The sequence below is a fragment of the Aythya marila genome, assembly GCF_965140915.1.
Source record: "Aythya marila genome assembly, chromosome: 7".
NCBI lineage: Eukaryota > Metazoa > Chordata > Aves > Anseriformes > Anatidae > Aythya > Aythya marila.
Window position 1 is genome coordinate 7,459,094 of NC_139048.1, and position 14,794 is coordinate 7,473,887.

The window sequence follows — 14,794 nt, forward strand, 5'->3', positions numbered from 1 at the left end:
AAATGAACGAGGCCAGGCCTGGGAACCCCTTGGTCCTATTCTTCCATAGGAGAATGACATAAGCAGACTCAAGGAGAAAAAAAAAAAAAAAAAAAAAAAAAAAAACCAAAAAAAACAATACCTCAGTTAACTTTTCACCTAGAAAGCTTTGTCACTTTTTTTTTTTGACATTCCCTAATCTTCACCTTTGGGAATGACCAAATGGATACCAGCTGCATGCGTGGGTATCACACTGCTATCATCCATGCTAGCGGGTTTTATTTCTTTAAATAATAACAAAATTTTATTTTGTTTTTCCTAAAACATCACTTTTGATACTAATGTAGAGCACAGTGCTTCCATCCTTAGCTGAAGTAGCAATTTAATTTGTATGTTCTTATCTGTGAGTGATACGGGAGAATCAGCAAATGCCCTGCAGCATGATAAGTTTTGCTAAATACTTGTTCAGAGTGAGGTGGGAACTGTCTTTTCCGTTTAACTTAAGAGCCGGTGGAAAAGATTTGAGTTAGGTTTTTATCATAATTACTCAGCTTCTCTTTGTCAACACCATAATAAAACATGACAAACTGAATAACTACGCAAATCTGTAGTCCGTGGGCAGCTGGGTTTCAGGTGCTTGCTTTTCCTTTAGTTAGAGGGTGTGGGGCTGGGATGCATGGCTCAAGTTGCTCTCTGTGCCTGGAGGAGCTGCTTTGGCCCTGGAGGCCTCCCAATTCAGGGACTGTTGGAAAAAAGATGTCTTTTGAGAAAGAAAGTGTCAAATAAGGACTCAGCTGTGTTTTAGAATGAAAGGGATTGCTGTCTGAAGTAGGAAGAGAGCCTGAAGGAGACCCATGAGAGGAATGGATTTCACATGCTACAGGAAGGCCCCAGCTTGCTTCTGGAATGTGCTGTCGGGCTTCCTGGCATTGTTCACACTTCCTTTGCCACCTGTAAGGTCCCTAAGTGACTTGTAATGTTGGTGGCTGCAGAGCTCTCCTGGCTGAACCTCAGCCTTGTGTTTAATTGTGCTTGGTTAGTGTTTAGTCAATACTATAGTGGCTGATGTCTTGTTGTGTTTTAATGACATCATCATAAATGCTCTCAATGTTATACTTCTACTGATATTTCTTGGAGGTTTATCTACTCAAATGCCTCTACATCGTTTCTCAAACATGGGGAAATGGGAGAGAATGAATGGAAAGAAAACTAGTAAAAAAAAAAAACCCTAGTTTTAGAAAAGTAGTTAACTAGTTTAGAAAACTAGTTAGTAAAACTCAGTTTTACTAACTGAGAGTTTGGGTTTTGTGCTTGGGAAAGTACATCCTTCCTTGGTTTCTTAAAGCTCCAGGTGGCTCATTCATGCTATGCTTTGCAGAGCAGTAGTGTTCACTTTAATGTGAAATAGTCGATCCCAGCTTCTGCAAAGCCTGGAGTTATTCAAATTCCCTATGGAATTATTATAAACACTTCTTAGGACTTGTTGTTTTCTAGCAAAAAATGGTGTAATCAAAGTTACCATGCTAAATATAAAATTATCTGGAAGAAATTATATATTCTATCTGTATTTACATATATAAATATATGTAGGTATCTGAACTAGCTCATCTATAATTCTCAAACGTTTGACCACAAAGCAGTATCACATGAAGCTGAATCCAAATTAATGGATACCATGCTTCATTTAGGCAAAAGTTTGAGAAGCAGTCCCCATTCCTGGAGGCACTGCAATACCAGGTTGTTCACAGCACAGATGGAGCAAGAACGTGCTACCTGGGAGTAGTGGAGAAGAACTGCTTGTTGCGAGGGAGACGCAGAAGTTCATGGACATGGTTGGTGTGACCCTAGGCTCATAAAAATTGAAGCCTCAACTTAACAGGGGAGCTCTTTCTTGTCCTACCAACTGTAGTTAAAGAAATGAAAGGTGAGGGTGGAGGGAATGAAGCTTCCTGAAACACTGAGCTCAAGGGATGCTCACTGAAGGGGAGAGCAGTTGTGTCTGGCTCACAGCTTCCTTGAGTGAGCTGAGCAGATAGGCTACTCAGTGGCCCTGGGTGTTGGGGATGAGCTTATTTAGTTTTGCCTGGTGCCTCCGTGCAGGTACGGTGTACAAGGGGCGGCTCTGACTTGCTGAAGTCATTTTTTTCTGTTCTTGCCTTGTTCCACCACGTCTTTTGGGAGCAGTGCTCACGTGTGGTGTTGAAAGATTTTGAAGCATATCATCAGCCTCAGGACAGAGGCACTGGAGACAGTTCCTACTGCCCAGAGTGGGTTCTGCAGGCAGCAAACCTGGCAAATCATCAGCACAGTGGGGAAAATGTCCTTACCTGCTTTTCTTGGGGCACTGTTAGAGTAGGAATGTGCCAGTGTTAGAGATGGGTTTTGCCATACAAGATTTTCAGTTGCTTCCTAGTTATGAGTGCAATAAATATGCCTTCAACATGAGAAAATACTGACAAATGTGTTTGGAAATACTGAAGATAAAAAAAGAGGAAGCAACAGGTCAGTTTGAGAATTCCCTTTAATGGCCTTGAGCACCAGCATTGCCACACACAGGACTGTTTACACAGCTGCAGCGCACAGAACGGTTGTACTCAGTGCCCTCTAGCAAGGTGTAAGGAGCTGGGGAACTCCATATGTCACAGTTCCACGGCCACAGAGAGTTGACCTGGGAAGGAAAACAGCGTAATTCAAGATCTGTTTTATTTATACGCCTGCGTGCACACACACACACAAAGGAAAAGATATCAACCCTCACCTTGAGGGTTTTTAGTTAGCTCCATAACCCCACTTCAACCTTCCTGAAAGCCCATTGGCATTCACATATTAGCAGTAACAAGGCAAATTTCCTTCTTATGAGGAAAAGCTGTAAAATTTAGGTTTTGAAAGATGGATATAATTCATCTCTAGATTCACAAAGATAGCATTCCAGATAAAAAGCCAGAAAGTTATCTTGTTAAGTACACTTTACTGACACCAGCCATTTTACTAGACTGTCACAGCCATTTTTTTTTTGAGCTAACAGTAAAAGAACTTCAATTCTTGTCTAAATAATCCATGACAATGCCAAACAATAAGAAATATTAGAAAAAAACTCTAACATATATTTTCTCTGTTATGAAATATATCAATTAGTTCTTGACCTAAGCCAGCAGATGTGTGGAACAGCAAACTGTGGTCCTTCAAAAACAGCTTATCCATCTGTCTCTATGCCCCTCTCCACGCTTCTCTGTATAGATTAAAGATACGTTTCCTTCAGCTGCTTACACAGACCATCTCTATTAAATCTCTTACTCTTGCTTTTTTTCTGGACTTCAGTCTGCATGCATAGTACCTGAAATATACACCCCAAGCTTGAAAATGACCCTACTTCTGGCTACATTCTCAGCCCAGCCATTTAAATTAGAATAATTCCTCCCTGATCATCTATGCAGTACTCCTGGTAATGCACCTGGGAATGAGACTTGCTTTATCTCAACAGCACTGTGGTGCTGGTTTGTAATTGTTTTGCTGTGGCAGAGTATAGTACCCAAATTATTTACTACTGGATTCTTTTCCAGACCATTATTCACCATTCTGTATTTGAACATTTCCTTTTCTATCCCAAGAGTAGTACCTTGTCCTTGTCATAACTGAAATTCATATTGTTGATTGCACATTGTGTGTCAGGTTTATCAAGACCATTTTTTAATCCTGTCTCCCAGAGTCTTTCACTCCTTTCCCATTCCTTCTGACCTTCTGGAAGGACATACTTACCGACGACCATCTTCTCCGTGAATTATATTGACTGTTTCTGCTCCCAGTCTTGCCCAGAGCAGAGTGAATAAGGTTTTATTCCAGAGAAATTCAACTTTCGCAGTATTTTTGGGGTTAATTTCAACATCAAGGTATTTTGTATAAACCTGGTCTTCAGAGAGGGCTCCACTGGAAACAGAATGAAGACAGTGAGGATAAATGTAATAGTTTAGAGGCTACTGGACTAAGTTTTGTTCTCCACAAGATCAGGCTTTTCCCTTTGTTGCTGTACTTTCCAACAGCATAGGGTGTTGGACTGGGACCCTGTAGGCATGTGCTGAACAGGGAGAGGACGAAAACAATCCCAAAAACTTTTAATGGGTATGTGGCAGGAGAGAACCAGGAGATGATCAGGGTGAGGTGGAGATGGCTGCTGGGGTTTGTGTGCCTCCAGCACCTGAGCACTGGGTTTTGCAAGTAGGGAGGGCTCCGGGTGAGGTTTTCAGGGATGATTATATAGATAAGCTGGGAACTTCTGTCTCTGCTTTGCACACACACACACAGGGGCATGGGAGAGCACGTAGAAGTACTTGTTTCAGCGCAGGTACAGAAGACAGTGAGGGCTGTGATTTGGATAGCCAACAGAGATTATAAGTTATGAATGAAACCCACTGTCCAGACCATATACATGTAAATGTGATATTTATATCATAGTGATGGATTTTAGTGTATCTAGGAAGGAAGTACACACATCCAATTTGCAACCCGAGGTCAGGCACAGGATAGCCTTGCAGGAGAGCATACAGCAAGTCACTGGCAGCGCAGGGAGCCTTATCATCACTTGGGTGACTGTGTTAATGTGTGTGATGCCGTGCTGGCATGGGAGAGGTCGCGCTAACGTGCGTACGAAACAGGTGAGCGCAGTCAGAATTACGTGAATACAAGAGGTGCAATCTTTTTTCCTTTAATGAGCAATTCAGAGAAACAGCACTTCCGTCAGGCTGCATTCCTAATTCGCTGTAAAGTCACAGAACTCATGAAAAGGACGTGACTTTTACTTCTTGGCACAACCATCCTTCTGCTCTCTTAGGTCTTAACTACAGGATAACTTTTTTCGTAGCTAATGTTAACTAGACTGTCTGCAACAAAGAATAAGGGTTTACACTGCTCAAATATCTGGAAACTGTGTAGATTAAGGTTATCAGTATTACATGCTATAGGGCAATGCTAATTTATCTTACCTGGCAATTTCATATTCTTTTTTGTTCCCCTCTGTGTCATGGAAAATTAGGTTTATGTCCCCCCTCATTTTCTTTACACCAGACAGTTTGATAAACACTTTTTGTCTCCAACCTGCGTAAGAACAGCAGATTAAAACTGGATTGTCATCAACAGGAGAGAATTAGAAGTGCTAGCATCCTGGAAAATTCTTTTTTCCTTTCCAGAATTCATTCATGCTAGCTAATGAAAGATTCATTGAGCTTGAAAGATGATGATGTGATGCAGCATTGTTTTTGGCAGAGGTCTTAGCAGGTGTTTATAGAAGTAACAGAAGAGCATGGCTGTAAATCATATCAAAGCAATCACTTTTCAAACGTGAACAACTGTAACAAATCTTCTCCACTTACTAGTGAAAGGTGGATCTGCTCCTGTATTTAAAAAATATTTTTGGTTTACTCTCTTAAATTTGTCTGGAAATCTGTCAGCATAGTGCCCCATCATCGGACACCCCTCTTGGTGACATGGGAAACATTCTCCCTAGGAAAGATATGAGCATCGGTTAATGAGGAGTATGGTTTTCATCCTGTCTTGAACAAACTTAAGGCTCAGTTAAGGCTTCTGTTCTAACCTTGCAAAGCTGGGGCACTGCAGCACCAAAACCTGATAATGGGCTCTGTACTCGTGCACACAAGCACATGTGGAATAAGCAGACATGATACCTGTGTACCTGATGGTCGGAAATTCCCTATTTTGGGGAGTCTATTCTTCATCTAGAGTTTAGGATGAAATGTAAGTCCAATTTACCCTATCAGTGGAAGGGAACCTGCCTGTATCCATGTTGCAACACTATATAGGAGACAAAAGAATCATATGTACTTTAAGTTTCTTTTGTAAGCGTATTTATTCAGGTGCTCTAATCAGTGCCCAGTGTAAATTAGAACAGGCTTTTTTTTTTTTTTTTCTTTTTTTTTCTTTCTTTTCTTTTCTAGAACAGCCTTTTCCAAAAGGCTTTTGGAAGCTCCAAATCTCTCTTCTTCCAGCCAGGACTTAGTAGGGTTAGTATGCCAAGAGCCTATACGCTCTTTGCATAAAGGCTTAGGGTGAGAGTTGCATGGGGTTTATTTTTTATTTTTCTCTTTATTTTGGTGGTTTCATCTGTGCATTCATTTTTTAAAAGCAAAATAGTTGATGGAGCCCCTGTGTGCTGTGCCTCCTCCTACTAACTTGCACTGCCCAAGTTGATTTTTGAGCTCAGGTCTGCTGCTGGCTAGGTGATGTGAGAGCAGAACCACAGGTGTCCAAGTGCTCTGTGCACATGGTGTGATCTATCCTGATTGCAGAGGTCTGGATTATTTTCTTTAGACTTCATCCATACTTACTGCCTCATAGGATTTGTATGATTCACAGGGATATCCAATGAATCCAGTGGGATAGAGGATGCTTTCAAAATAATACTCATGGCTGCGTGAGTGATGGCATCCCCCAAAAATAGTAGCATCTGTTGGGAGAAAAATTGTGAGCATCCATGAAATAACCTCCTGTCATCCTGTACAAGACTTGTACTTGCCTTATCATGAGACATGGAATACAACAGCAGCATGGCCTAGTAATATATACATACACACACACATATACATAGCTGTCTGTATATATGGTGTTGCAGCAAGTGACATTAAGTACAGTTTTAAAACGTTTAGTAGAACAAAGAGAATTCCTCAGCCTTCTGCCAACCACTCCAAAGCCTGAAGAAGTCTCAGGTGGAGATGTGAGGTGCCCACAGTCCCTGACAATGCTGTGTGCTTCTGCTTATTGCGTAACTTCAGGGTGTTGGATGCTCCTTGCAGCATCTGTGAGGGACCAAGTGTAGTGCCATTGTGCTGTGGGTTTAGCAATGGCACTAGCTACCCTCAGCCTAGAAAGTGTCCTGTTGGAAGTGCCACTGTTGTGGGGCTGAACTTGCCTCTCTGTGTTCTGCAGGTTCAATTCAAACTGCAGAAGCAAAACCAAGGTCTATTTTGATGCCTCTGACTACTACTTTTCCTGCAATGTTCCCTGAGTAGCTCTGTTCTGATCTAGCCTTTATTTCTCGTTTTATATTTCTGCTTATAAGTAAACAGGCAAAAATACATATATATATTTTACTGTTTTCTTCCAGAAGAATAGCTACTTTCACAGTTTGTGTTTCAGAATTGAATGAAAATTAAATACTGAGCTTGTTGGGAATGTATGCTTACCTGCAATAAGAGCTTCAAAATCATTTTGTTTCATCTCTGGAATTAAATCAGTGCATCCAGGCATTACAGTTCCTCCGTTTGGGTAAAAGTCAAGGTGACCAGTGGCATTGTACATTCCAAGCCCTAGGATACATACACGATTGTGTCACAGTCTCAAGGTACATATGCAACATGCCCATCTCTACAGCTACTTGCTTGCACATGAACTCTTACCTATGGCAGGAAAGTGGGCAGCATTACTGTGAATAACATCAACAAAATTTGCATCTGAAGGATCCAGCCTCACCTCTGGAGGAGTGCCTTCAAAATAGGGCCCAGCAGGGTCCAAACCTTTAACAAAAAACAACAACAAAAAAAAGGGGGGGTTCAGGAGAGGGAAAAGTTACACATTAATGCCTTTTACCAACTTATAACATCAGACATTTAATATGGCATAAGTTATGGTGAATAATGACCAGACCGAACCCAATGCACAAAAACATGGTTTTGTGAACCTTTCTACAGACTCATTCTATTATAAGCAAAATATTTTCTAATAGGATATATATTAGCATTGTATTACTGTGAAGGAGGTATTTTATTATCAGTGGTTTTGTTACTGGACTGTTGAGCATCATGGATAGGAAAACAGGCTTTTGGATGTGTTGTTTTGTCGTCGTATACTGCTGGATGCAACCCAGTGGATGACTGTGATGTTGCAAACATACTAACAAAGAGCTCTTCTGCTAAATAGTTTTAAACCTAACTAGAGAAAAAAAAAAAAAAAAAAAAAAAAGATTTAATAATTACCCTTGTTTCTGAGAAGTCTAAAGTTTGTTTATTCATACATGGTGCCTGCAGCACTGCCAATGGTTTAATTCCAGTCTACAGACCAGAGTGCTGCAAGTTTCTTTCCACTAGAAGCGTCCCTGCTAGATCTGCCCCTCGGTGAGCAGCCCACCTGTGATCCGCCGGATGCCTCGAATCCTCCTTCCCGCCTCTCCCGCTGTATGTGCACCCAGGCTGTGGCCAATTAGATGGATTTCACAAGGGGAGTACCTGAAGAGTTTCTGATTGTTGTGGAGGGAGACAAGAACAGAGGCTTTCAGTAGTGAGCAAAAAGGGTGCCTTACACTGAGGGCCTTTGCGAGCCTGTTGGCTGACTTCTTGATTAGCCAACAGTGTGTGAGCTGCTTGAGTTAATTATTGTTTAAATTAACCTAAGATTTGAAAGAAAAATGCCCAATCTAGAATTTTAAATGCCTCACGATGATGGATTTACCATCATAGCCTCAGCATATGGTTACCGTATTCAGTTACCCTTGGTGACAAAATATGAAAATTCTTTCTCATTTGTATTAAGCCCTAATTTAAAGTTCCAACAATATGATCTTGTTTTTTATTTATTGACACTGTTATGGAGCCGTCTTTCATCATGCAACTGTTCTCCATGGGTCTGCTTAGCAAATGTGATCATGTCACTCAATAGTACCTTCACTGACAGGCTGTGGGGTTTGGCATCCATTCTTCTCTTTGCCAAGAGTCACCTGTACAGGACCTGCACTTCTCAGCTGTTATACATGCTTTGAAGACAGCAGTAGAAATTAATGAGCATGTAATCTGCCTGCAGGGGACACATTTCAGCCAGGCATATCCTGGGTTTGTAATGTCCAAAGTCAACAAGGATTGATCGCTAACTGCTTGAGGTTTTTACACTGTTTTCTTTTGTAATGTATATACCAAAAAAAAAAAAAAAAAAAAAAAAAAAAGGCAAATCTTTACTATCGATCTGTCTGTGCCTATCAAGTGACAGATACTTTCAAATACTTTTTACTGTAATTCTATTTACAGTGCAGCTTAATTTTGCTTAAAGCCAAACTCCCCAAATCTGTAAATTGTGGAAAAGAAAAATTAAGGATCACTTTTTGCAGTTTTGTAATGGGGAAAAAAAAAGAGTTTCATTACCACACCATTTGCAGTCTAGAGATATTAAATGAAAAGAGGCAGACAGAGATCACATAATAAACTGAACCATCGTCAAATGACCTGGGAGTTGCATACAAAGAAGAAAGACGCAAAAACAATAGTGTGAGGCTAGATATGAGGCCTTCCTAGGTAGAAACAGCAGACTGTACCTCAGCTGGTTCTAGAGAAGTGGTTTTTGGTACTTGAGTATTCGTGAAGTTGGTATGTGGCCTTGTGGTCTCTGGAATATCTATAAAACACAAGGACTGCCTAGTTTCCAGCATCAAGTCTGCAGCCAAATAGGGGCTGATTTCAGCAGCCCTAAGTACCTGCAAGTCTCTTTGAAGTCAGTGGGACGTGGTGGTACTCTTAAACTTTGCAGCTGAGCAGTCTGTGCTATGTGAGTAAAAGTGAACGCTTGCCTTCAGGAACATGAAGCTCACAACTAGAAGGCAACGGGACAATTTATTGTGCTTGTAGACAGCAAATACCAAGTGAATCTCTGTGGTGCTTCTAGCTCCACATCACTTCAGTGCTCCTGAGGTGCTGATATGCTTGTGCTAGAAGTAAATTATTCAGGTAAAGACTCTTGTAAGCACTGAACGCGTGCCTTGCCTCGTTGCCACTGAACGCCTTCTTACCTGTAACATCGTACGGAAATGTTGCCACCTACTGGTCTTTAATTAATTGACACCTCTTTTCAACTACATTAGCTTAATTGGAGTCTTTTGTGGCTGTGAGAAGTCCTTACAGAGCTGATAATTAGTATAATTAGCTGTATCTCAACTGCATGCATTGTACAGCTCTTTCTGAAGCAGTAGCTGACCGTACTAGATGAAGTTCAAAATCAAAGAAATATCATAATCCCACTGCATCTACTTAAGAGCTGTGTGTTGTGGAGCTGTATCTTTTACCTGTAAAGTTTTTATGAAATAAGCAATCTCGGCTCCAATCACGCGGATGTTGTTCACTGCGCTGACGTAAGTGCCTTTTGCACCTTCTTTCCAATCAACAGCAATGCAGTTCATGTTTTCTGCCTCCAGTAAGAGCTGAGGTGGGAACACATAAAGCAAAGCATTTAAGGAAACTAAATAGCAGACAGGAATTCAACTTAAATCAAAATAAACAATAAATGGTAATATAATCATGCAATTTCTCATTCATTACTGAATCGAACTCTTCACTGTAGCCTGTACCACACAGAAAAATGAATCTTCTTATAAAACAGAATACAGCAAACTATTCATCAAAGTCTCAAGTTTGAAAGACTGTAATCAAAAATATTTTACTATAAGACATTTGAATACATATTTAATGTGGTTTGGAAAAGCCACACAACTGCACAGTAGCTGTTACGTGCACTATGCGACTTTCTTTAAGTATCATCTGTAGCTTAACTAAATAGTATTGGAAGTGGATTTATTTACCAAGTGTCTTTAAAACTGGGAAAGTCATGTCAGACTGGAAAGGTTCAGAGCAGACTAGAAAGTTCCTGTTTCAGCAAATATACCTAATGTATCTGTCACTTCTGTAATGGCCACAGCCTTGCAGAGATCGGTGATTTTTCCACTAGAATAATCATGTATTAAAGTCTGCAGCGGTAGCTTTCTGAGACTAAAGCTTATGTAAGGTTTGAGAAGGATCAGGGAATAGAAACAAAAAATAATGCATGGTAAACAGTTGAAGGTGAATGCCAAAGAAAGCAGAAGCTTGAATCCTCTGCGTTAGGTACACCATGAAAATGGCTTCTAGTTGGGCAGATAGAATTGCTGTTTCTTTTCCACTGGAAAATTTGGATATGTAATATTCTAGATTTAAAGTTTTCACAGATTTACGAACAAAAATAATGCTGCAGAACTGTGACTTAGCATTCAGTGGCAGTCTTTTTCTGTCTTTGTGAAAGAAGCAGAAAAAAGATTTTTCTGCTTTGCCAGAACCAAGGCTGACACCACCACCATACGCTCCACTGGCCAGAGGGCAGCAGCTCGGTTTTGTGGTAACTTTTTTTTTTTTTTTTTTTTTTTCTTTGCACTCATTAATCAAACAGAAAGCTTTGTCTCTTTTTTTCTTTTTTTTTCCCCTTTTTTTTTCTTTCTTTCCTTACAAATTGAATAGTTCTGAAACAGAAGAGTATTTGTAGGTTGAAACTTGAACTATTCAGGAAAGCCTTCAGCTGAAGGATGGTTCAATAGTTCCTGATGGGAGAAACAGTGAGTTGGCCTAATCTGATATTCTGACACCAGTGCAGAGGCTGGGGACATCTGTGTTCGGTTTGTTGCTTTGATCTGCTTTGCAGGGTTTTGGGGATGAAAATTCTTCTAGAGAAGCACAATGTCAGAGATGAGCAAGAAGCTGTGACTACACAGCACCTTGCAGAATCGGAATATTTTAGTTTTGGTTGGGAACTTCTTGGTTGGTATCTGCAACTATTTAATGCATTACAAAATAGCAGGTGAACCTTGGTGTCTAAGTGATAAGAACAGAATGTAGTTACAACTGCTGAAGGAAAACAGAGGATATAGTCTCATACCAAGCACATTTCTACCACCCAGCCTGATTTTCCAGTGCTGCCAAATCCATGAATGATGAAGGAGGTTTTCCTGCGTGAGGAGAAATGTGAGTTTTGGATTGTTGAGGAGTTTATTGCTGAGATCACCTGTGTGTAAACAAGCAAACAAAAAAATCAAGTTGTTTTATCTTCTCACACTTTTAAGTTTTTTAAAAGTGTCATCTAAGTCATCACCTTTTGTAGGACTCTCACAACTCCTTTTAATGGGCAGAGTCCCAGGCACTTCTCTATCCCATCTTTCCCAGTCCTACCACTGTCTCCAAAGTTGTGCCAATGTGGTTTCTGCTGCTCCTGTCTATTTTCCTTGACGCAGTAGGAGCTCCCCATATAAAGTCCAGAGCGCCTCATGATGCCTGTTGGCCTGAGAAGGAGAGCTCCATGCCTCCTGATTCAGCTTGCCCTTCTACTGACCTGACCTTTGGCGTCTGTGTGATGCTTTGCATCTAAGAAACAGCATGTCTTTCTGGGCAAGGGATGTTTCCTGTCTGTTTTTGTAACCAACTACTCCACAAAGGCTGAAAGAATTTAATGCAAGAACTGTATGCAATAGTGGTGAAACTGATCTTGGCCCACCATGTGTTGCCGCAAGCTGCTTAATTATATATATCTCTTACTCTCAGTGTGATCTCTGACCATCTGCATTGTTTTCAAACAAATATAGCACCTGTGATGTGAGCTCAGGGAGTTTTGGTGTGGAAGGGCTGTGCACTAGATCAGGGAGATGTTTAGGTGCAGTGGCTGGGAAGTAATGCAAGGTGCATTTTGATTTATTTTATCTACAACCAAAATGCCTGAGTAACCAATGCTGACTGTGTGCCGTGAGCTCACATGTCCCTGCTCTGCAGATCGTAAAAGTTTACTACAGGTGTTAACTTCTCATCCTTACAGAGCCTGAGCTGGACTCGTAGCATGGCAAACAGGACTGCTGTAAGCTGCGATGCTTGTGCTGGCAGCGCTGCCATTGTGCTTCATGGCAGTAGATTCATAAATGCTCCTGTATGGAACAGGGGACACTAGGTTTGGGAGCCTGCAAGGGATTTAGCAGCCTCACGTGCATTTACTGAATTGGTGCAGTCCCAGCCCCACATCTTGCAGTTCCTTCTCCTTGCTTGGCTCAGAATTTCAGGGCATGAACAACTTGGGTGGGTCTGTCTTAATTTCGGTATGGACAGAGGCAGGTAAGCGTGTACAGTCACCCAGACTTCAAGGAGGAATGTGGCTTGAAAATTGTATGAGAAGGGCCTGCTTCAGACTTCTGTTTTTAGAAGTCAATGGCACAGCTTCCCCATAATACATCAGCAGTTGTTCTCCTGTCTGAGTGTTCATAAAGCTGCTTATTTGAACAGGATTCCAGCTTTCCTGAGAGACCTAAACACATGCAAAGGATAGTCTGCTATAACCCACTTCTTGTGCAGGGAAATACCAGGAAATCTGTTCCATCTGACAGTTCCTTCACCATTTTTTTTTTATGCTTTACCCCAAACAGTTTGAAGGAACAGTAATGAGTGAACACTGAAACAAGCGTCTTATTTTGACTCATTTGCCTGTGATGAATGATGTAGGCTTTTTAACAAATTAACAAACAGTGGTAGCTTTCGTCAGTTCTTGATGTTAAAAATAAATGTCACCTGTGAGTTATTTCCTGTTTCCCTGGTGTAGAGAGAGAAGCTCAAGTTCATATGTTCAGGAGAGTCAGGCAAACCTGTCAGAAGTCTCCCTGGTACCCCAGACCAGGGGGGGTCATCTGAGAAACAGCCAAGCCTGGGGAAGCAAATTTCTTTACCTAGAGTAGAAGAAACAAATGGTTTATGTTTTGGACTCTCTTACAGCTAGATAATATGTTTAATACTGCAACAGTCTGAAGACTGTCCTCAGGAAACTGAGGATTTTGTTCTGATTGATTTTGAAACAGATTTCTTCTTGTTTTCTTTATGGATATTGCCTGAAGCAGGTAGCACAAGGGGAGCTATATAACCTGAAGATAAACCAAACCAAGTAGGGATCCAGATACATTTTTGACATTATATTCTCAACATATAAAAGCTTTTTTTATTTTTATTTTTTTAAGACTTTTAAGAAACACTTCTTAGAATTGTTCCCACATTCTTCCTGCATCAAAGCATTATGCCTCTTTGGAGGAATGGATACGTATGCAGTAGCCTTGCATAGTGAATGATTTGATCATTTCTTTTAATACATCATCATTTTCCAGATCAAACAGGTCTGTTGCTCTCATGCTCAACTTTTCTGTTCTAGCACTGTTTGTTGTGCTAAGTACCCTATTACTGAGCCATTCTTTGTCAACAGCAGTAACAGGTAGAGACAGCTTATGCAACGTCTTGAGCTAGGGCACATGACTGCAGTTCTCCTCTGTGAATTTTTGGCATAAAGTTATGTATCTCGTATTCTTAATGAAACTGAAATGAGATGGAGCCTTTAGCATTAGGTCCTGCACAGTAATAGACTTTCCCACAGAATGACACACAAATCATGCTATGACTTCAATGTAAAATACGTCACTGTCTCCTCTGTATTACTTTGTCTGAATTCATCTTTTAGTGATTGTTTTTATAGATGTTGTATCTCACCTGTTACTGAGCCAAGGAGATAAAATGCAATAATCCATATTCCAACCACCTAAAGCAAATCAAATACACAGGTTAAACTTTTTATTTGTGTTACATTTTTATAAAAGGGACAGATCTATAAAGAGAAACACAAAGACTTGCAGCCTAGGAGGAATAACCCAGTACCCCTGAAGGGCCAGTCAGCTGGAAGTTGATTTTTTGAGCTTTGCAGAAAGAGATGTGGGGGGGGTCCTGATGGCCATCAACTTGACCATGAGCTAGCAACGTGTTGTTGGGTCTCTGAGTATCCTGGGCTGCATTAAGAGGAGTACTACCGGCATGGTGGGGTGGGAGATCCTTCCCCTCCACTCAGTTCTCTGTTTTTTGCATTTCTTGCACATCCAATGCTGGATGTAGTTTGCTGAGGGGGTGAACTGGACCATGATGTTCTGACTCTCCTGCCGGCCAGAGGTGTGGAGAACTGATGGGCATGCATGTAACTTGGTGGAAGTCAGCATGCTTGGCAGCTGTAGGCTGTTTGTGCT

The 14,794-nt window shown here is 41.0% G+C and overlaps 1 protein-coding gene across 1 annotated transcript; it reads right to left on the bottom strand.

Annotated features, from left to right (window-relative positions):
- Positions 1-2,583: 2,583 nt before the first annotated feature.
- Positions 2,584-14,590, bottom strand: LOC309880105 (pancreatic lipase-related protein 2-like; the record flags this gene model as incomplete). Its single annotated transcript, XM_082764636.1, has 13 exons — positions 2,584-2,647; positions 3,736-3,903; positions 4,956-5,067; positions 5,343-5,472; positions 6,315-6,433; positions 7,170-7,292; positions 7,383-7,499; positions 8,110-8,218; positions 10,028-10,162; positions 11,644-11,769; positions 13,311-13,465; positions 14,271-14,319; positions 14,585-14,590. 13 exons carry the CDS (start codon positions 14,588-14,590, stop codon positions 2,584-2,586), a joined length of 1,413 nt encoding a protein of 470 aa, XP_082620762.1.
- Between the last annotated feature and the right edge of the window lie 204 nt (positions 14,591-14,794).